We start from the raw sequence: 22816 nt of genomic DNA on the forward strand, positions 1-22816 counted from the left end.
TTTCCCACAAGGAGATGGACCCCGAAAAACTGTGAGCAGTACTAAAATGAGGAATACCACTTACCAGAAAACAGCTTCAAAGCTGGAATTTGCCTGGAATTTTCCCATTTCTATCAGCAATTCATCCCATCATTCGCACCAATAGTGCTACCAACTACTGACAGGGAAAACTGAAGCCAAGCCAACCTTCAAAGGGGCAATGGAACGCCAAATGTCAGCCGGATCTCCAGCATGGGTTTATCCTTTGATGCTTGCTTGATTTGGGGAAACTTTCAATATGTAACTTTCGTGTTTTTGGCTCAGATCTTGCTTTTCTTTCGCCACTATCATTTCAAACTCAGTAAAAGTACCTTTTCTCTACTTCAATGGAGTTCGGGTTTTTCTTTCTGATTAAAGTTTTTTATTTTTCCATTTTCATAACATAACCACATGTATACTATTACATAACCAAAGTTATATTGTATTGTTAAATGCTTACATCAATTCATTTTACCAACAACTCCCAAAAACCAATTATTGGCTCTTCTGCTCTCCATACACCGTATTTGTACTTTATCCATCACTTTCTTCTCCCTCTCTCCTCCTCCTTCCTATCTCCTTTCTTCCCTCTGTCCTTCTCTTCTCACTTCCCCTTCCTCTCTCTTTCTCCTCTCTCCCCTTACCACTCATTTCTCTCCTCCTCTTCCCCCCCTTTGCCCTCTCTCCTATCCCTCTCTTTTTCCCTTCCCTTTCTCCTCTACTTCCCACTCTTCATCTCATTTCAACTAGATAGCAACTCCATTTTATTATCATATTTGGGAATAAAGCCCTTATCTTAATTTTATATTTTCCCATATAGTAATTTCTAATTATCTGTTTTTTCCTGGTAAGTCTTTTGTCCCACTTCTCTGCTTGTCTTCTCCCATTTTTTAAAAATATTTTAACACATCCACTCCATTCAAATTTCCCCAGGTGACCAAAGGAATAATTTATATTCCTCTTTGTTGGGGAGTAACCTCCGGCTTCAATTTTCCTTATACGAGTAACAGCCTCCAAAATCACTTTTGTCAGCTTTCTTTTCCCTTTTGTTGGGGTATCTCCCCTTTTCACAATTTTCCCTATATCATTGCCAGGACCAAAGGAGTTTTTTGTCTGCTTTTTATTTCCCTCCGTTTCTACCCCTTCAATGTCTCGCTCCCACTTCTTCTTTGAGTTCTTCTATAGCTATTCTGCTTCTCTGGATTCAAAATTCTAATTAGGTTTGATTTTACTGATTTATGTATATTTTTTAAAATTCCACATAGTTCTTCAAATTCATGTGAGGCTCTTGAGAGCCCACACCCCACACGTCTGTCCAGCTGAAGAACTTCTTGTCAACTCTCTCTTTCTTGGATATTGAAGGGAGGCAGGCCTGACACCAAGCAGATTTTGAGAAACTTAAATGCTTGCTTGCAGCCGAACCTGTACTGAAACACCCAGACCCAAATGCCCCATTTGTTATCCAAGCCAATGCACTAACGTGGCACTTGGAGTTGTTCTACTACAAAAAAAACATTGACAGGCTTTAGAGCCATTCACTTACACCTCTAGAAAACTATCCAATGCTGAGCATCAATGGGCAGTCTGGGAAAATGAGGCTTACATCGTACGCTGGTCCTCCTCATGTGGGACACTTTCTGAAAGGCAGTAAGCCCCCCTTCAAAGTATTAAGGCTTTGAAAACCCCTGAAAATTATCCCTCAAACAATTATGATGGGCTCAATACAACCAATTTAATTTCACATGCTATCTCCTGGGGGGGGGGGGGGCATTTTAGCTGATGCCCTCTCCCAGCTGCCTCAATAAAATAGCTCCAAAACGGAAGTCATTAGCTCAGTCACCCCCTCTAATCAACTCTCAGCCCCTGATATCACCAGGGCTCAGAAAAAATCTACTTCAGAGGTAGCTGACAACCTACTAATGTCGCTGAAAGAGTCCTTAATTAAATATGAGTTTTTTCACCCTCCATAGCCTCCTGCAGCACTCTGAAAATGGGGTACGGGGTGCTTTACCACACCCTGTTTTCAGCCTTCCAGGCTTTCAGAGGACTGTGCTGTCCAAAAATGGGCCACAAGGGAGCCTTCCGGAGGACCCCATCAGTCCATTTTTGGTTTCTCTGGCCTCCAGAAGACTCTGCCAGCCAAAAACGGGCTGTGGGGGGGCCGCATGTGGCCCATTTTAGCCAGCAGAGGCACTGTAGGCCAGTCATTTGATATTTCCAGGCCAACCCCATGGTCTGGATTTAAGCACCCCACAGGCTGGATTCTGCCCACAGGCCTTGAGTTTGACACCACTGCTTTAGATCCTTTGCTTTTTTCCTATAGGCATTTTAATTTTTCCTCAAGTAATTCAATTAGTTTACATTTGGTACAGATATAACTCGCTGTAAAGAAGAATACAGCACTAAAAACAAATGGAAAGTGTGTTCTGAACAGAAAACTAAAACAGGAAAAGAAATGGTTTTTGTAGACAGGAGAAGGAAGAGCTCTTACTGGTATTGAATCCGACCAGTTTTGACTCCAGTTCCTGCACTTGCTTTACCAGAAGTGATATATGCTGGAGAAGGTCCTTATTCTGAAGCAAGAGCTGGTGTACTCGAGCCTGGGCCTCAAGGCGGGCAGCTGCCTCTGTAGCTAATTGGTCTTTCAACAGATGTACCTGCAGAACAGAGACAAAATGCACATGGTTATACACAACTGCAGTGAGAGGTAGACAGTAAAGAAGATTTGTCTTTCCGACAGAAACTTACACTCAGAATATAGAGGCTGAATATACTTCAAGATTACTTCCCCTGAGATAGCTAGTGAAACTCTCTATAGGACCTGCAGAAGACTGAGGAGAAGATCCCACCCACCAAATGATTTGCAGAGTCCTTAGATACTAAAGGGAAAGCAAGATATTTGCTTAAGTCAGTGTTTCTCAACCTTGGCGACTTTAAGTCCTGTGGACTTCATTTCCCAGAATTCTGTGCTGGCTGGGGAATTCTGGGAAATGAAGTCCACAGGACTTAAAGTCGCCAAGGTTGAGAAACACTGGCTTAAGTATAAAAAACATTCAGTGTGATATCAGTCTCCACTAGAACTGCCAAGAGAGCAGTTCATAAGTAAGGAAACAAATGTTGTATTGTCTCAACAACCACCAAATATTCTTAAATTTTCATTAGTATCTTGGCAGCAGACAAGGATATTCCATGACAGCAATGAAATGAAGTTGGCATTGGAACTGCTGGTCTAGGGTTCTATTCCTTCAAATGTTTTGCTCTTTCTTAGCTAAAGGACTGAACAGGGAACTATTGCAATAGCAATAGCAGTTAGACTTATATACCGCTTCATAGGGCTTTCAGCCCTCTCTAAGCGGTTTACAGAGTCAGCATATTGCCCCCAACAACAATCCGGGTCCTCATTTTACCCACCTCGGAAGGATGGAAGGCTGAGTCAACCCTGAGCCGGTGAGATTTGAACAGCCGAACTGCAGAACTGCAGTCAGCTGAAGTAGCCTGCAGTGCTGCATTTAACCACTGCGCCACCTCGGCTATTAGCCAAGCTCAGGTTGGAACACTTCATGCACTAATGGGGTTCAGATTATTTTCCATAGGATTTCTATGCAGTCCTTTCTTCAATTAGATTAGTGGTTTGAAATTCGCGTTGTCACGGCATCATCACGTGATGCATCGCAACTTTCCCCCCTTCGCTAAACCACGTAAGCGTGGCCAGTGCATGATGCATCCAGCCCGTGGGCCACGTGTTTGACACCCCTGAATTAGATCTCCCTGCAAAACAGATAATAACCTGAGCCACAGTGAACTGAGTCTGTTGCTGCTGCTGCTGCAGAAGCTGTTGCAGAAACTGCATTTGGTGATGAGCGGAGAGAGGAACCTCTTGCACAGGCAATTGGGTAGAAGGAGAGAGAAGCATCTTAGGAGAAGCCATGAGGATATTGTCTTTGTGAACCAAGTCCTATGAAAAAAAAAACAGATTCAGTGATCAATTCAGGATTCAGCTTGGACTTTCCTATACCCACTATACATCTCTTATTTTTCAGAAACATAATTCTTCCCCACCCAATAGGCAGAACGGAGGAGCTACAGTGGCACAACCAAAACACAGTTACACTCTACTTTAGGAAGGAGACCACAGAGATTCCAGTGCTCACATAGTTCAGCAAGCACAGCTAAGCAGGATAATCTACTCCAGCTCATTCATAGTTTTGGGGAAACCATCCATATTACTTTCTCTTTGCCCAATTTAAAAAAGTAACAGCATCAACCATGACGATGCAGAGAGGCCTCGATCCAAGAGGATCTGATACTATTATTCTGGCTAATATGGAAAGTATCCAGTAATTTGTCACCTACATATAAAGTCAGAGACTTTAAAATATCATTGTTTCCTGCCAATATCAAATGGAGGAGATGGAGAAGGCAAAGGGGTAGACATCTGGCAGCAAAACAGAAAAAAAGCTTTGCTTCTGAAGTACAAAGTTTTTAAATATTGTGTGGCATCAAGAATAGAGCTCATTTGCTGAGAACACTTGGAATGGGCCGACATGTATTACAATAACATTCCTTTGGGAAAGGCTATGCTGAGTAGGGTTGATTTATTTCCAATGAATGATACATTCCCCACAAATTAAATATGCATAGATAATTCCCATTAATAAAATGATATTTTTTTCACGACCAATGCAAGAAAAAGAAAAAAAATCAGTTTTTCAATTCAAGAACATAAGAATTTTATTTTATTTGTTTTCCTGATGACTTTCAGTTTAGGATTAGAATAGCGTACGGAAGGTAGTGGACCATGTGTCAGTTAGATTTTTTTTTATTCTATAAAAGGCAGAGCTATATTCTTCCTAGAGCTGTTTGAACATAAGCCAACACTGACAAGGATACATATACCTTGATGCAAAGAAGACCAGGCGTCTCTTTACCAACAGCGTCAAGGTCTGTCACCCCCCTGGTAAACTCCAAGTGATCACTCCCCGGTCTGATGTCCACAGCATCAATGTCTGTTTCCTCAGTAGTGTTAACAGGTTCAGGTTCAATCAAACCACAGGCTGTGAGAAATTATCAGTAGCAAAAATTATTGTCAAGGTTTAACTGAGTAGCGAACTGTTCCCAAAACAAATGGACAATTCATAACTGGACAATGTGACCAAACTGAGGTGGGGAGAAGGATATATTGTTTAACTATACAAGCATTGCATGGGAAAACCAGAGTTGGCTTTGATTCTTTATTGCCCCAAAGTTTTGCTTTAGGGATTTAGAAGTGTCTATTTTTCTTGGATTTACTGGTCAGACCATTGACATTAAACCAACTCTCATTCATCAACCCCAGAACAGTCTATTTGGTCACCTCCAAGAGTGCTGTGAACCCCTCCCCCCAAGCAGAACAAAAGAGAGCCTCCCAGAGACCTTCTTAAGATCAGGGATAAAGTATATACAAGCATTGTGTGAGAAAACCAGTTGGCTTCAATTCTTCAGTGCGGAAATGGTGTAACCAATAAAATTTTGCTTTTGGGATTTAAAAGTCCCTGAGAGTGTCTATGTCCTGGAAGCCATCTTTTGCATTGGGCCTGCTACATTTAATGCTGTGGGGAACTGGGAGGGGGGATTATATGGAGTATGGGAGATATAATCAAAATAACATTCTTTCTCAGAGAGTCAAGGACATCTTGCCCTGCACCTGGAGTGGTGTGACTGGGAGGCATCTCCAATTGGGATGATGCCTGATTGCACCATGTGATGGACATGTGGGGTGCTGGGTAGGGAAAACCTGAAAGCTTTTAGATTCTAGTTTTCCCAGATGTGCCAATATGACATCTCTAATAAATGGAACTTTGAGGAAACTCAAGCCTCAGAGTCATCTTTCGTTAGGGGTGTTACTTGGAACCCTGACATTAACCTGAATCTTATTTTAAAAAAGTTCGACCACCTCCCCAGAACTCTGGGATGCTGTCCGGGGTCCTGAGCCCCAAACGTCGACCTGAAACCAGCCACCGCAAAGACTCAGGGGAGATGGAGGAAGACAAGGAAGCCATGGATGGAGCCACAGGAGATGGTTCGGTGATTTATGTCGAGACTATCTACTCCCCTTCCCAAGCCGTGGTAGAGGCAGAAGAAGGTACAGAAAGGGAGCACCAGCTGGGTGTCTGACCCAAAAAGCCAGCACCTGAGCGAGTCGTGCAACTGGTCCTGACCCTATGAAGCGAAGCTGCAGGAGATCATCACTCCAGGAGATTATGACCGGGATAATGCTGTTGGAGCCACAGATGGGTGGGAGCTGAGTGAAATCCTGACCCTCGAATGGAGAATACCAGAGCAGATGCGCTGCAAGCACTCCAGAGAATGGAGATTCCCGCCACTGTCACACAGCCAGTCACTAGCCGGTCTCCCGGAGCAGTTTGGCCAACACAGCTTGGTCAACCCTTTGGCACTGAGCAGCCCAGATGGACCTTGGCCCAGCCCAAGTTCACTTTCCCAGGCAAAGAGGCCGCAGTGCTACTGAGCGGAGCATCTACCTCCTTTCACTCGGCACGGAGCGATTCGGCCCATAGCCTCAATGCATTTGACCAGACCTGCTGGGGTGACAGTCACCACAGGATTGCAGATGACACAGAACCAGCCCAGCTTGGTGTCATAGGGACTGCAGCAAAGACTCTGGAGCCTAAGTACTCCACCAGAGCAGCTGGTCTTTAGAATGCCTCCAGCAGACCAGATCCCTCATGGATGGGCATTCTACTCCGGCCAAGGGTGGGTACAATATCAGTGGAGCCTGCCCTGATCCTGCAGCCAACGCCCATCCATCAGCTCAGACATTTCCAGCCAGTGGTTATAGCTCCGCAGCCGATATCAGCCCAGACACCGCTGCAGCTTCAACCTCCTATCGTGGTTCCACAACAGATTCCGGTCTAGGGTTACTTGGAACCCTGACAGTCTACTTTTCTTAGGTTTGCTAGTCAGACCGTTGGCAATTATGACAGCAATCTAGGTAGACTCTAAGATAAGGTCCTAACTTCGGGTTTAGGAGAGGTAAAAGTGAAGTCCCAGTAGGCCTACAGAGAAAGATTAGTTCCACGCAGAGAAAGATTAGGTCCACTCTTTCAGTTCTGTATGCCAGGGGTGAGGGCATTTTTCTACTTGCTCTGGGTAAGTCATTCTTCACTCAAATAAAATTTTGCCACTTCTTTTTCTATCTGTGGAGGACTTCAATATTCTGTTCGTAGGACGGGGTATGGCCTGAATCTCAGTAATAGGACATGTTCTTCGGGGGGGGCTCTCCGAAGAACCATCAGATTCCCTACTGTGCTGTGGGGTGTTTAACCATAGCTGCCCTGGGGGGCAGTGAAGAGGGGGGGTACAAGTGAGTGTAGTCGGGGAACCCGCAATTCCACTAAAATGCCTGCAATTGCTTGCAATGGCCTCTGGACCCAAAGCAAGGAAGGCAGCCATTATGAGCTACCACGGCTGAGAGATTGCAACAAAACACGGAAAGTCAGCGAAGTTATCGTCTGGGTGAGATAATAAGATTGCTTGAAAATACAACATTCCTGTAATTAACCTTAACCTCTGGTTGAAAACTTTTTAAAGAAAGAGTGGCAGGAGAGAGGGAGAGGAGAGCAGGCGCTAGAAAGCTCTCCTACCCTTGGGCTAGCAACAAACAGACGGACAAAGCCATTAGCAAGACAAAAAGAACGATAGATCTTGAGAACTATTTAAGTGTTTAAGGGCTAGAAAGCAAATTGGAATCTTGACTTTTACTCTACGCTTTTGATTTTCTCATAACTTTTGGCAATCTCTATGATTTGCTTTGGAAGATGTGAATTTAAAAGATAAATATGATTAATTACTTGTCTGCATTGCCAGCTAGTGGTAAATAAAAATTGGCTGACCTATTCCAAACAATACCGATAAAATTAGAGAAAAATACTTTGAAAGATTGAATAAAATAGTGGGGAAATATACATGGTAAGGGAAGAAAGTAAGAATTAATATAAAAATGTTACAAGAGTTCAAGATGGATTTGGGAATTGTGTTATCAAGCAGCAGGATTAGCTTGGATGAAAGAATGGATCATACTGAGAAATACAAGATTATTGACATTGGAGGTTCATGATTTGAAACTAGGTTGGCATGCTTTTTTGTGGTATGGTAAAAGCGAGGCACATGGTTATTTTCAAAGACACTATGTAAGGAATGGATTGTTAACAATATGGGAAAGAGTGAAAGGGAAACACTATTTAGAAATACCAATGTGGCTTTCAACAATGGAAGCATTTACACATCCAAATATTAGTAGTCTGAAAAATATTATTAGATACAAAGACGTCTTAACAGAAAGGGGGGAATAAAACAAAAACAAGAATTAGAAAAACAAGGGATTGATATAGGTGGGTTTTCACAACTGCAAATACAATCAAGATATGTAAAAGATAAAAGTGAATATGGTTTTAACTTGGGAAGCTTGGAATTGGATAAGATACTTATGGGAACAGAAGAAAGAATAATTAAGAAACTATATAGCTACCTATTAAGAACTAGACTAGAAGAAGAACTGGTTTATGATACAATATTAACTTGGGCAAAGAATTTTGGCCACATGATTGAGCTAGAAAAGTGGCAACAGCTATGAGAAAGGAACTACAAATTAACCATGTCAACAGCTTACAAAAAAAACTTATACAAAATGTTTTATAGATGGCACATGTCACTGGAAAAATTAGCAAAGATGTTTAAAGACAAATCAGTGAAATGTTGGAAGTGTCAACAAACAATAGGTTCCTATTATCATATGTGGTCGACATGTGCAAGGAAATATTGGACTAAGATAAGAGTATGGTTAAAGAAAGTGTTACAACAAGAAATAGAATTTAGACCAGAAATATTTTTACTAGGTGTTATCCCAGAGAAATTCAAGAAAGAGGATACTTATTTGATTATACATGTAACTACAGCAGCAAGAATTGCATTTCCCCAAAATTGGAAATTAAATAAGCTACCAACAGATGAAGAGATAATAAAAAAGATATTAGATTGTGCAGAGACGACTAGGTTGACAATGAAAATAAAGGATAAAAAGAAATTGTAGTACTTCAAGACATGGGGAAGATTTTATGATTGGTTAGAATCACAAGGAAACTAGAAAAGAAAGTAGAGAGAAAATATAGAACCCAGACTATGCATTGTTAAATGGAAAAAGGGGGGAAGAAGGGGAAAACAGAAAATAAAATATTAAATATATAAGTATATATTCAAGAGTGAGATATAAAGGGAGGGAAAATATAGTTAGGATAGATTAACGAAGGTAAGGGAATAAGAAATGATACAAAATTTTAATTGAGTTTGCGGAATACCACCCCAAGGAAATACAAACTGAGATCTGAAAGAGACCCCTACAACAATAGAAAAGAAAGGGAGAGTGGAGGAGAGAATGAAAGAAAGGCAGGGGAAAGAAGAAAGAGGTAAGGAGAGGAGGATGGAAGGGATAGAATAGAAGGAGAGAGGGACGGAGGGGAAGAGTAGGAGTAGGAGAAAGGGAAGGGAAGAAGGAAGGGGAAGGAGAGGAGGAAGGAAGGAAGTAGAGAAGGGAGGGAGAAAGAAAAGGGAAAATAAGGTGGTGTTACAAAAGAAGGAAGGGATGGTAAATAAAGCAACCCAAACTGTATATTATAACCTATTAATGGAATAATAAATGTATAAGAATGACAAATGTAAAGAAGAATAACTATGTGAATGTATACTTAAAATGGTATGTAAGAGAACAAAAATAAAAACTTTCTAGAGAATTTTCTATTTGTAGAAAGATAGAACCTTTCCCATCATTGTTTTTTTTTTTACCTGATGCTTCCAAATCCTCGCTGCCCTTTTCACTATGGCTGTCTTCTTGGCCATCAGCATTCTGCTGTGTATGCTGAAGGCTCAATTTATGGCAGACTTCAAACGCTTGCCCCACTGTTCGGACAATGCGCATGGCTTGACTCTGCAAAGTAGAGAGAAAAAGGGCAATAAGAACATTCCATCTGAAGACCAAGGCTAACAGCTATTCCTAAGGAAAAAGATCGATGCCTTCTCTTAATATTCAACTATGTAAAGTACCAGTAAACTAGTTACAGTTTGAAACTGTCAAGTTTGGTAATAACCCATTTTCTTCCATGTGCTACTAAAGCTTTGGTTTGCTCAGATTTCTGTAGCTAAACATATTGTCTCAATTAGACAATTTGCTTCCAAGGAACCTATTTTCCTATATTCCTCCCTTTCAACTTTGGAGTCTTGCTGTTTAGTGATATGGAAAGAAACATTTTCCAAATTTGCAAATCAGTTCATTGAATACTGTACTGCGTGACTCAGAAGCTGCACTTTGACTTTAAGCTATTCATTCTGAGTTTATTTCATAAATATACATCTTGGTAGGCCTACCTAATACAAATTTATAAACTTCTATCTGAATCAGAATTCAATTCAATTAAATTCAATTTATTAAATTTATATGCCGCCCTTTTCCCCCGAAGGGGACTCAGGGCGGCTCACAACTCGAACCGGGGAGGGGAATACAGACAAAAGATTTAAAAGCAACAACATAACAATATATAATTTAAAAACTCACAACAGTCATACCATTCGAGACGGGGGCAACAGCTCTTTAGCCCCAGGCCTGTCGGAACAACCAGGTTTTGAGGGCTTTGCGGAAGGCCTGGAGGGTGGTGAGGGTTCGAATCTCCACGGGGAGTTCGTTCCAGAGGGTCGGAGCAGCCACAGAGAAGGCTCTCCTCCGGGTAGTCGCCAGTCGACACTGGCCGGCGGATGGGATTCGGAGGAGGCCTAATCTGTGGGATCTAATCGGTCTAGTGGAGGTAATTGGCAGCAGGCGGTCTCTCAAGTACCCAGGTCCAATACCATGAAGGCAGATATAGAACACTATACTGAATTTTGAGTAAGCAACAACAAGCTAGATACATTTTTGAAATAGTTTGTCACTTAGACAAGAGGGCATAACAAGGAACGCATTTTTGGAATGGCCATTCCTGAAGTTTATCCCGAGAGCACAAATAATAACTGTCATAAAAGTTATGGTATTGTTTAAGTTTAAATGGGGGGGGGGGAGAGTGTTTAAAGTAAAAGGTAATGGTAAAGGTTTCCCTGTCAGTCGTGTCCAACTCTTGGGTATGGTGCTCATCTCAGTTTCTTGGCCAAGGGAACCAGCGTTGTCCAAAGACAATTTCCATGGTCATGTGGGCAGCATAGCTATATGCCACAGGCACAATTTAAGTTATTATCTTCCCACCAAAGTGGCACCTACCATGTTTCCCCAAAAATATGACATGTCCTGAAGATAAGGACATGCCAGATTTTTGGGGTGGGCAAAAATAGATGCCTTCCCCTGGACAATCCCCCCCCCTCAGGCCAGGCTCTTCAGGAGCCCGGTCGCTAGAGAGCAGTCATCCGGCAACCCCCCTCTCCAGCCGGGCAAAGCACCACTCAGCGACCCAGCAGTATCAGAAGGCAGCAAGCTACAGGAGCCAGGAGGAACAGGTGCTCGTGCGGCTTGGTGCCTTCAGGATACCGCTGGGTTGGTGAGGCACTCTGCCTGGCCGGAGGGGTGGTGCTGCATATGGGCCCATTGCAACCCCCACTCGTGCGCCTCCAAGTCTTACCACATCCTGGGCCATCTCTCCCTGCAGGGTCAGGGCCACTGCTGCCAACAAAGAACTGGGGATGGCTTCTTCTGTGGCTTCCAAACCCCAGAAGGCTGCTGCCGAGTCTTCCAGGAGCCGGGGCATACCTGCAGCTGCACCACAACCATAGAGCAGGAAGCTCAGTCCCAGAATGGCCACTGCCAGAAGACTGTCTGCCCCGGCTCCCAGAAGACTTGATAACAGACTTCCGGGGTTTGGAAGAAGGTGGCTCTGGCCCTGCAGGGAGAGCTGGCCCAGGTTGTGGTGAGGGTGGAAGGCTCATGAGCGGGGGCGGAACAGGCGCTCATGCAACCCCCCTCCAGCCAGTCAGAGTGCCACTCACTGACCCAGCGGTATCCCGAAGGCGCCAAGCTGTGCAAGCACCTGTCCCCCACAGCTTGGCGCCTTCAGGATACCGCTGGATTAGGGAGTGGCGCTCTGCCCAGCTGAAGAAGGGGGTTGCCGGGTGACTGCTCTCTTGCGAGCGGGCTCTCAAAGACCCTGGCATGGGGACAGGAGGACGCGGGCACAGCCTCAGGGGCGAATGGTTTTGTTGTGCTGTCACAGCAGCGCAACACAGCAGCCAGGTGACCATGCTCACTGCCTTCTGCACCCCCATAACAATAAGCCTCCCCCTGATAATAAGGCCAAGGCTATATTTCTGGGGTCAAAAGAAAATAATGCCCTGTCTCATTTTGGGGGAAATACAGTATTAATCTATTTACATTTGCATGCTTTCAAACTGCTACCTGGACAGGAGCTGGGGCAAGTAATGGAAGCTCACCCTGTTGCATCGAAGCTCGGGTCTTGAACCTGGGCTGTCAGCCCTCCAGCTGACAAGCTCAGTATCTTTAAGACTAATGCAACTCTCAAGACGATGGGGTGTCAATTTCCATAATTCCCACCAATACTCAATGTGTAAGGATAATCTTCTCTCAGTCTTTCATCCCAGACAACCAAAACACATTGGCTTTGCTTCAAAGCAAGCAATGTGACATGCTCTGGCTCTTTTAAGAAGTGTTAGGGGGGAGGGGGGAGGGGGGATATATAGTATGTGTTAGATTTTATAGTAACGCGATTGCACTTGTATACTGTTGCTCTTTAATTTCATTGTAAAAATAGGACAAGCGGAATATATTAATAAATAGTAGAAATACACCGAAGGGAGGAATAGAGGGTTAGAAGAAAGAGGGGTAGAGAGGGTGGGAGAGAGGACGGGAGGGAGGGTGAGAAGGAAGGGAGGGAGTGTACTGGGAGAGAGGAGTGATAGAGGGGGAGGGGAAGTAGGGTAGAGGGGAATGTTGGAGGGAAGAAGGAAAGTTGGAGGGGGGGCGAAAGAAAGGGTGTATGGAGGGTCGAAGTGGTACATTGGGTTTGTATTTTGGGGGGTATTGTTGACAAGAGGAATGGCTGTGTTTATTGTTTAATGTTATATGGCCCCGGTTATGTACAGTATATATGTGACTGTACGAAATGAAAATGGAAAAATAAAAACACATTTACAATAAGAAGAGTCGGCCTAACCCCTTCTGGTTCAAGTTAAAAATAATCTTGTCTATTTGAAACAGAGAGCTGAAATGGAATGAAAATAAGGAAGATGTGTTGGGATAAAGAGAAGGGGAAAGCTAAGATTATTCAGGCCCAGATTTAAGCTTGAATTTTCTAGAAAATTAAAAAAACAATTAAATTTTACAAGTAAAATTGAATCCTTCTGATTCAAAGAAATTCCTAACTTGTGTTGACATATCCTTTTATTTTCACCAATTTCTCTAACCCATCTAATATGGTTTTCAAGTTTTATTTCTAACTCCTAACTCACTCAATTTTGTATAATCTGAATTTATTTGATCTTAATGTGTTAAACTAATTAACAGAAATAAAGAAAAAAATAACAGCATTTTGCATTTTTGTTTCTGGTGCTTATTTTATTTATGCAGTTACTGTATATTTGAGACACTCTGGGAACTCTGTGCAGGATGTCCTATATCCATTCTACCATCAACCTTAAACTTATTGTTTTCTCTATAACAGGAACAGATCCCCATCTGTGATTTAAGTAGCATTATGTTTTTCTAGCCTAACCTTAATTATATTTTCATATGGTTATATGTTCTGACCCCCCGGCCTGTGAATAAACCAGAATTTAGGCTTGACTGTTTGCCACTATTCAATTACTGAGATAACGAATCCTTTGGCTGAGGGCCCAGGCAACTCACGTTCAATAGAGTAGCTCTGCAGCAACGCAGATAGTCCAACAAACAGACACGACTAGAATACACAGATTTTCTTAACTACTAATTCGAACGGTTGTTTCCTGCAAATGTCCCCTCCCAACGCCTCACCTTTAATATCTCTTGGGAGGGGCCAATCAACAACCACCTGTGCTTAATCATCTTCTGTGAGTCTGCCTATGGAGTTGCTGCTTCCGTTTCTCAGCCCTTCTCAATCTAGCATCAGGGACAAACTGCCTTTGATCCTTCCCCACTGCTCCATGCCTCAGGCGCCTCCTGGTGGCCAACCAGCCTCTCTGGTCCCTGCTCTGAGTCTGAACCCTGCCCAGGGTCCTCCACATTGTCCAGGGCAGACTCATATGGTTCCTCGCTATCCGAGTCCATCAGCAGTTCAGTCGGAACCTGCTGGGCCACAACAGTTATGTAAAACAATTGAATTAATTTTTATATACTCCATCATGCCCTAATCACACATCACACACTATAGTCCTGGGAGGTCGTGTTATAAATGTATTATAATTCTATTTGCTTGTGTTGTTGTTATTTGCTAGTGAGAGCATAGAATATGGGATTCCTATCTATCCCACACCTCAGAGTTAAGGAGGAGGAGAGCAGGTAAAAGCATCCCCTCCGCTGTCGGAGGGCTTTCTTTCGTCACTCCTGCCCCGCAGATCACTTGCTTGGCAGTGGCTGCCTCTTCCTCGTCCATCTGCCGTTTCGATCCTGTGGCCCCGCCACACGCTGCCTGGTCCCCATTTCAAAGGTGGCAGTTCTGGAGGCCTGCAGCTCTGCCACTGAGTTTCAGTATATGCCAGCCGGGCCTGTTTCAGTGCCTGGAACTTTTGGGGATATTACCTTGGCATCTGCTTTCTAGCTCCGTTGCATATCTCTGTCGCTGCATCCAGAGCAACAAAAGAAGTTTGTGGGACTAAAAAAAATAGTTTTTTTTAGTCCCACAAACTTTTGCTGCCCTGCACGCAGCAGCGGAGAAACACAATGGAACTGGAAAGCAGGTTAATGAAAGAATGCTTTGGGGAAGTGAGGGGAGCTGGGCAGTGGTGCTCCAAGCTCTCCTGTTCCATGGTGGTGGAATTAATGTGAAGGAGCTGGAAAGCTGGTGGCAAACATCCCGAGGGCTCCAGGTGCTGAAACATCTATTGAAATGCAGCGGCAGAGCTGCAGGCCTCCCAAGCTGTCACGTTTGAAACAGCAGAAAGGGCCAAGGCAGTGCAAGGTGGTGCCACAGGACTGAAGCAGCAGGGGAGGAGGAGGAGGTAGCAGCCGCTGGGTAGGTGATCTGTAGGGTGGCGGCAGTGGGTGTGTGTGTGTGAAGAAATCCCCTACTCTGGCAACCACGGCTGATGCACAGCAGCGACGGAGGCCTTTCGCCATTACTCCCCCTTGGCTCTGAGACAATGGAGGGGTAACCAGGTAAGGGGACCAATGTCACCCACCCATCCTCACCCACCATAGCACCCATCCTCACCCACCATAGCATGGCAGTCTGGCTCAGGAGGGGAATGACAGGGTGGGCAGCCGGGTCACTGAATGGGCTTGGGAAGGTCACAGAACAAGGAGTGGCCTGGCTACGGGAGCACTGAGGTGCGCATGTATGGGGGCACTTGCCTTGCCTCACGTCACCTCGTGGTGGTGCCGCATGTCCTCCTGCCCCACTGCGGCTGCAAGCAACCAGATAGTGGGATGGCATGGACAGGGCTTAACTGGGGCTTATTTGGAGGTAGGGGTTATATTAGGTGCAGGTGTAAAAATCGGGCTAGGGCTTATTTTCAGGGTAGGTCTTTCCTCCAGGGAAACAGTATGATCTCCCCTCCACCGATTCTGCTGTTGTATTTCTCCCCTCCTCCGATTCTGCTGCTGCGTTTCTCCCCTCCACCCATTCTGCCACCGCTGATTTCTCAGCCACCATTTCCCTTTGTTGGATGGTTGCTCCAGGCCCTTTGTCCTCCACCACATGGGCCACTGGGAAGGATTGCCAGGCTAGCAGGAGGCGGGTGGTAGTGATCTGCTGATCTTTCTGGGGAGGCAATGTTGATCAAGTCCTCCACCTGGGGCAGGTCACTGGAGAGAGCTGCCAGCTGAAATCTCACAGTGGGAGGGCTGTGGTAATTGAGATGCCTCTAGTTTGCTTCACCCTGGGATGACTGGCTGCCCACTCAAGCCAGACAGCCTGGATTGGAGTATGGGTCTAGGCAATTACCGAATATACTGTAACCCACCGGTTTGCTGCCTCCAACTTCCTCCCTTCTTGTTCATTGTTCAACCGCTGGTTCACTGCTCTCAGTTGCCTCTTTTCCAGCATTGAGCTGCTTAGTTGGGCTCCTGAGTGAGATTTATTCTCTGTTGCCGGCTGCCTCCAACTCAGCGTGCAGTCATTCATTTGCTGCACTGCTATTTTGCTGGCGTTTTCCTTCTTGCCCCAAATTTCTTCTTTTCCTTTATACCATCAATCTTTCTTATTTAACTTTCTGCTCCTTTTTTCTCCATTCCCCCCTCTTCTTATATTTCCCACATAATTTAGTAACTTTTCTTCCCGTGATCTGATACAGCTCCCTTTGCTGCTACCATTTTAACTCATTGCTCTGTAAGAGAACAGTATAGGAATCCTCCATCTTTCACTTTTTGACCTGTTTCCAGACATCTTTTGATTAGCTACTTGACCAGCTGTTGAGGAAAGATGCTGGAGGAAATGCATTATTTCAAGTACCATCAACACAGAGCATAAGTAAATATTTTGTTTAGAGAATATAAAGAAGCTCCTTCCCCATAGCACCTAAACTCCTTTACCTAATGAGAGGAAAATACTGAAAACCTGTTTACAATTCCCGTGTAAATAGACTCCATGTAAATAGAGATACAAACTATGCACAATATCCCCAGAGTGGGATGATGACCTTCAGTTATTAGAGGGGTTTATAAGAGGTCCTAAGCTTGTATCTTGTCAATTTGCAACATACCTTTTTCTTGGACTTGAAAACATTACAGCGGAAGATGTTACTGGAGCCATCCCTTGCAATATAACTGAAGATCTTCAGGTCTTGGGAATCGTGGGACACATAAAATATCCTGCAAAAATAGCAGAACTATATATGCAATATGTCAGCACTCCTCCATTGAATAATTAGGAAAGAAAACCACGAGACTCCATTGATAGAAATCAAGTGTACTTTTACTAATTATAAATGATTAGAAGCGTAGCAAAGCGAAGACTGATTATTTAGGCGCGAAAGCAAATGATATATAGAATAACCCATTCCCCACCCCTTGGCATCCCAGTTACAGTCCAATCATAATTCTTCCAAGTGTCAGGTGCGAGATAACTTCGAAAGGCATCACCAAGATGGAATGTCAGTGCCGTTGGCCTTGGCGGGAACCTCCTCCGCATGCGCAGTAAGACAGGCAGCAGAAACTCCAGAATCTTCCTCCAGCACAATTAGTAATCCCCTCCCAAATACCATGCCCCCCCTCCCCATTTCAATGGCAGCCGAAGCAGCAGCAAAGCAGAGGCTGACACAATAATACATGACACATAGGAAACAGGCTATTCTGTCACTGTCTTGGAGAAAAGCAAGCCAAGTCAAGGTATGGGTTCTCATTGATTGACTCATTAATACTGGCAAATACAATCATATCTTTCCATTATTACCATTTTGCAATTTATTCCTTTCCTTTAGTCTATCATTTACACATTATTGTTTAAGCAGATACTTTATTATTCAGGGTATGTTATCACCACCTGCTAATATGATTAATACACTGTAATAATATTCCAATGCATTCGGTTTAGATTGACACTGAGCCGAGGTGGCGCAGTGGTTAGAGTGCAGTACTGCAGGCCACTTCAGCTGACTGCTATCTGCAGTTCGGTGGTTCAAATCTCACCGGCTCAAGGTTGACTCAGCCTTCCATCCTTCCGAGGTGGGTGAAATGAGGACCCAGACTGTGGGGGCAATATGCTGACTCTGTAAAGCGCTTAGAGAGGGCTGAAAGCCCTATGAGGCGGTATATAAGTCTAACTGCTATTGCTATTGCTAAATGCATATGGTCAGTTACCAATTAATATTTTCTGTCATGCAAGTTATAGGTGCAGCATGATAGAATTATAATATGAATTCTAGAATTCCATCCAAAGGATTATTAATTCTCCTACAAATACTTCTGCATGTACAGTGCTCATGTACTAAAACATGAAGTTGGGCTGGTGAAAAGGGAAGTCTGAAATCGACACTATCATTCAAAGTGCTGTCACTGTCACATCAAGACCTAGAAACCTCTGCCAAGGGCTAGCTTGATCTTAGGTCCCAATCTGGATTCATTCTGGACTATGTGCAGAGTTCAAATATCCTACAACCTAGAACAAAATGACCTGGGGAAAGAGAGACAAACCCACGTAAATATCAGCTTTCTACCAGCAGTTTCACCTTATTTAAGAGCTGTGGTGATTAAAATGCAGTCTTATAGGCTAACTCTGCCCTGACTGGCTCAAGGTTGACTAAGCCTTCCATCCTTCTGAGGTCGATAAAATGAGGACTGTTGGGCGTAATATGCTGACTCTGTAAACCACTTAGAGAGTTCTATAAAGCACTATGAAGTGGCAGGGAGTGTCAAATTTTTCAACTTTCAATTTCCAAATGGGTACTCAAAAGGACCTTGGAGATTGTAAAAAGATATTTTGGTTACTTTAATATAATTTAGATGTGCTTGGTAAGTAACTACATAAATATCATAGCTTTTTCACATTTTGTTTGTTTCATGAAGCAATATGTAAGTCCCAGTACTATTGATTTTGCTCTCAATAGACCTGTCTGCAAAATAGAACCTTGTTTAAGTCATTGGAGACTTGCCTATAATATGAACACTGCTAGTTAATTTTTCTTTCTCCCAGGGGCCAATACTGAGGCTGCTAACTCATGCTTTGCTTACTCACATCTCTTACCTGTAGATTGGGTCATGCATCACCAGTAGCTTGCTGTCATCCCAGTCCCACTCTTTCTTCTGTAAAAGAGAGCTGCGTATAAGCAGGACAGATGCTTCACTGAGTGACCTAACATTTATAAAACTCCTAAGGAAATGAATGTCCTTGAGACAGTATTACTAAGGAACCAAGCATTTTCCTAGCTACATTGTTCTGGGAAGGTGGTTATATCATATTCAATGAGAATGGAAAATATTGCTGAATAGGAGCCAATGACTGCATTCTCTGCAGCTAAAAAGCATGAAAGCCTTTGAAGATTATCTGTCGGCCGCCAATTGGGTTCATCCCTGTTGATTGTTTAATTATTTTAATCCTTTTGGTAATGCCTGGGCAGGTTTTCCTTTTCTTTTCTTTTCTTTTCTTTTCTTTTCTTTCTTTCTTTCTTTCTTTCTTTCTTTCTTTCTTTCTTTCTTTCTTTCTTTCTTTCTTTCTTTCTTTCTTCCTTCCTTCCTTCCTTCCTTCTTCCTTCCTTCTTTCTTTCTTTCTTTCTTTCTGTAATTACCTTCTCCCACTCATCCCAGTCCAACCTTTCTGTTTCTTCCTTTCCCAGTGCTATTACCCCATATCCAGTCTTCTCTGCTCCCCCAGGCCTTCTGCTATTTTGCTGACCAGAAGAAAGAATATCAGAATAACAGAGTTGGAACAGACATTGGATGTCTTCTAGTCCAACCCCCTGCTCAAGCAGAAGACCCTATACCAGTGATGGCAAACCTTTTTCACCTCGGGGGCCAAAAGCACGGGCACACTATCACACACGCTCGAGTGCCCACCCCATAATTTAATGCCCTCTATGCCATGCCCCCTGTCCATGTGCGTGTGACACACACATCCTCGGCTGCCCCATGCATGCACACACGGCTTTCTAGGAGCCTGGGGTGGGCAAAAATGGCCCAACGCACAAACCGGAAGTTGGGGAACGGACTTCCGGGTTGCCCATTGGGCCGTTTTTCTCCCTCCAGAGGCTTCAGGGGGCTTCAGCTCCCTTCCGGTTTGCGCATTGGGTAGTTTTTCGCCCTCACTAGGCTTCAGGGAAGCCTCCGGAGGGCGAAAAACAGCTGAAAATCAAAGCCGCAAATGAGCTGATAGGACAACGCCTCATGTGCCCCTCAGAAATGGCTCTGTGTGCCACCTGTGGCACGTGTGCCATAGGTTCGCCATCACAGCCCTATACTATTCCAGACAAGTGATTGTCCAGTATCTTCTTAAAAACCTTGAATGATGAAGCACCTACAACATCTGAAGCTAAGCCGTTTCACTGGTTAATTGTTCTCCCTGTTAGGAAACTTTTTTCTTACTTCTAGGTTACTTCTCTCCTTGATTAGTTTCCATCCATTGTTTCTTGTCTTGCCTTTTTGGTTCTTTGGAAAATAGGTTGAGCCTCCCTTCTTTGTGGCAGCCCCTCCAATATTGAAAGACTATTATCATATCACTTCCAGTCCTTCTTTTCAGTAGACTAGACAAACCCAATTCCTGCAACCATTCCTCATGTTTTAGTCTGCAGCCCCCTAATCATCTTTGTTGTTCTTTGCTGCACTCCTCCCAGAGTCTTTCTTTTTTAATAATGAGCAAAACTGGATGCAGTATTCTAAGTGTGATATGTTTCTGTATGTGAGAGCAGTAAAAAAAACAAAAAAACAGTTCCTATATGCAGAGGGGGGGGGGGTTCAAATTATTTTAAGTTCCATTAATTCATAGGAAATTAATTTAAATCAGAGCTGCAGTCATTTTTGACCAAATTATCTAGATGGAGATCCCTCATGAGAATGTTTTTATTATTTTGTTTAATAGAATCAGATCACTTGACATGGAATGACCCTTTTAGCAGATGGCTTAATATCATCTGTCATCACCACTTAGTCAGAAAGATTCCTTTTTTTACAGGGAAAATAGAAAATAGAATAGTATACCATATTTTTTGGAATATAAGAAGCACCTTTTTCCCTCAAAAAAGAGGCTGAAAATCTGGGTGCATCTTATACATCGAATACAGCATTTTTTTGCCTCCTGAAGCCTTCACCAAAATGGCCGTGCATAGCCTTATGGAGGCTTTCAGAGAGCTCCTGGGGGCTGGGGAGGGCAGAAATGAGAAAAATGGGCCGTTTTTTGCCCCTGTCCCCAGCAGCACTCTATAAGTCTCCATAAGGCTATGCATGCAATTTTTTTTTTTACAAAAAATGAGTTTTTTGCTCATTTTTGGGTCCCCCCACCCCTCCAAGGAGCACTCTGCAAGCCCCCCCAAGGCTATTCATGCCTTTTATTTGAAAAAAAAATGGGCCCATTTTCATGAAAAACGGGCCATTTTTGGGAGTTTTGCAGAGTGCAAAAACTTTTTTTTCTCTTTTGGAAAGCTCTTTAGTTAGAGTGATTGATGAGAATTACATTGATCAAGTGCTGAGGAGTGCAGCAAAGACATATATATGTCTTTAGTTATTCGGGTTTTCTCCCGTGTAAAATTGGAAATATATATGTACATACATATACATACATACATACATACATACATACATACATACATACATACATACGTACTCTCTCTCTCTACCTACCTACCTACTGTATTTCTCTCTCTATCCCTCTACCTACCTACCTACCTACTCTCTCTCCCTATCTACCTACCTACTGTCTCTTTCTCCCTACCTACCTACTGTATTTCTCTCTCTCTATCCCTCTACCTACCTACTTACCTACTGTCTCTTTCTCCCTACCTACCTACTGTATTTCTCTCTCTCCCTACCTTTCTACTATATTTCTCTTTCTCTCTCTCTCTTTCCCCCTACCTACCTACCTACTCTCTCTCCCTACCTACCTACTGTATTTCTCTCTCTCTCTCTCCCTCTATCTACCTACCTACCTACTTACTCTCTCTCTCTCTCCCTATCTACCTACTGTATTTCTCTCTTCCATCTACCTACCTACCGTCTCTTTCTCCCTACCTATCTACTGTATCTCTCTCTCTCTCTCTTTCTCTCTCTCTCTCTCCCTCTATCTACTTACCTATCTACTCTCTCTCTCCCTACCTACCTAGTGTATTTCTCTCTCCCTCTCCCTCTCTCTCCCTCTCTCTCCCTCTATCTACCTACCTACTTTTTTAAAAATTTGTCTCTTCAAGACCTTGGTGCATCTTATACTCCGGTGCATCTTATACTCCGAAAAATATGGTCTTTTTTTAGTTTAGAGTTTAATAGAGATGTGGATTTTGGCTAGAATGTGGATATGAAATATGTCCTATTTCTAAAGAGGTATGGGAATATATTAATAATTTGTTTCATGGCATTTCAGTTTTGTTGTTTATCTACCTGATTGTCAGCTCTGAAATTGATCAGGTCTGTCACAGCCATCTTTCCATTTCCAAAGTTGCCACACAGCTTGGGGGGGGGGGGGAGAGGCTTGAAATGCACACCAGCCAAAACAACTTGGTATCTTCTGGGAACCAACAGGTCATCCCAGCAGGTGATAACCAGAGATTGAACCTGGTTGCCAAGGAAATGACAGAGCACCTAATTGGACAATGTGATCTGTGACATAGGGGGGAGGGGAACTACCTAACTTTTAATAGCCAGAGCTGTTTTTAAGTTACAATAAGAAACAAGGAAAGAATGAGGTTTGTTGAGTTTCATATAGTTCTGTGAAAATAATAGTAATACAGGAAGCCCTTGACTTACAACTGTAATGGAGTCTCCCCATTATGGTTTCAAGTTGTGACAGTAAATGAGACAGCCTTACTTAATGATCCCACACTCCCTACTCTTCCAGATGTGGCCGTTAAACAAATACATGAGCCATTATGTGGGTGCCTCAGGAGTAGAGGCCCAGGAAGGTCTAGCGTAGGCCCAGGCCCACCTGATTTGAGCTTCCCAAGGCCTTCCCCACCCCAAGGCACTCTAATGCTCTGCTCCCTGCTCCTC

At 43.6% G+C, this 22816-nt stretch overlaps 1 protein-coding gene across 2 annotated transcripts in view; it reads right to left on the minus strand.

Annotated features, from left to right (window-relative positions):
• The window catches only part of LOC106556166 (carboxyl-terminal PDZ ligand of neuronal nitric oxide synthase protein), a 79145-nt gene that overhangs the window by 18587 nt on the left and 37742 nt on the right, over window positions 1–22816 (minus strand). Inside the window, exons 4-9 of one of the 2 annotated variants that reach the window (XM_087726593.1) lie at window positions 18873–18931; window positions 16894–17002; window positions 9853–9994; window positions 4915–5072; window positions 3806–3973; window positions 2510–2675 (exon numbers count right to left, since the gene is read on the minus strand). In XM_087726593.1, the coding sequence (XP_087582719.1) occupies window positions 2510–2675; window positions 3806–3973; window positions 4915–5072; window positions 9853–9994; window positions 16894–17002; window positions 18873–18931 (802 nt within the window). Of the gene's footprint in view, window positions 1–2509; window positions 2676–3805; window positions 3974–4914; window positions 5073–9852; window positions 9995–16893; window positions 17003–18872; window positions 18945–22816 lie in introns of both variants that reach the window. The other variant, XM_087726594.1, reaches the window with a different exon arrangement.

This window comes from Thamnophis sirtalis, unplaced genomic scaffold (genome assembly GCF_051295495.1).
Source record: "Thamnophis sirtalis isolate CommonGarterSnake01/CBP01778 unplaced genomic scaffold, rThaSir2_p1.2 scaffold_12, whole genome shotgun sequence".
NCBI lineage: Eukaryota > Metazoa > Chordata > Lepidosauria > Squamata > Natricidae > Thamnophis > Thamnophis sirtalis.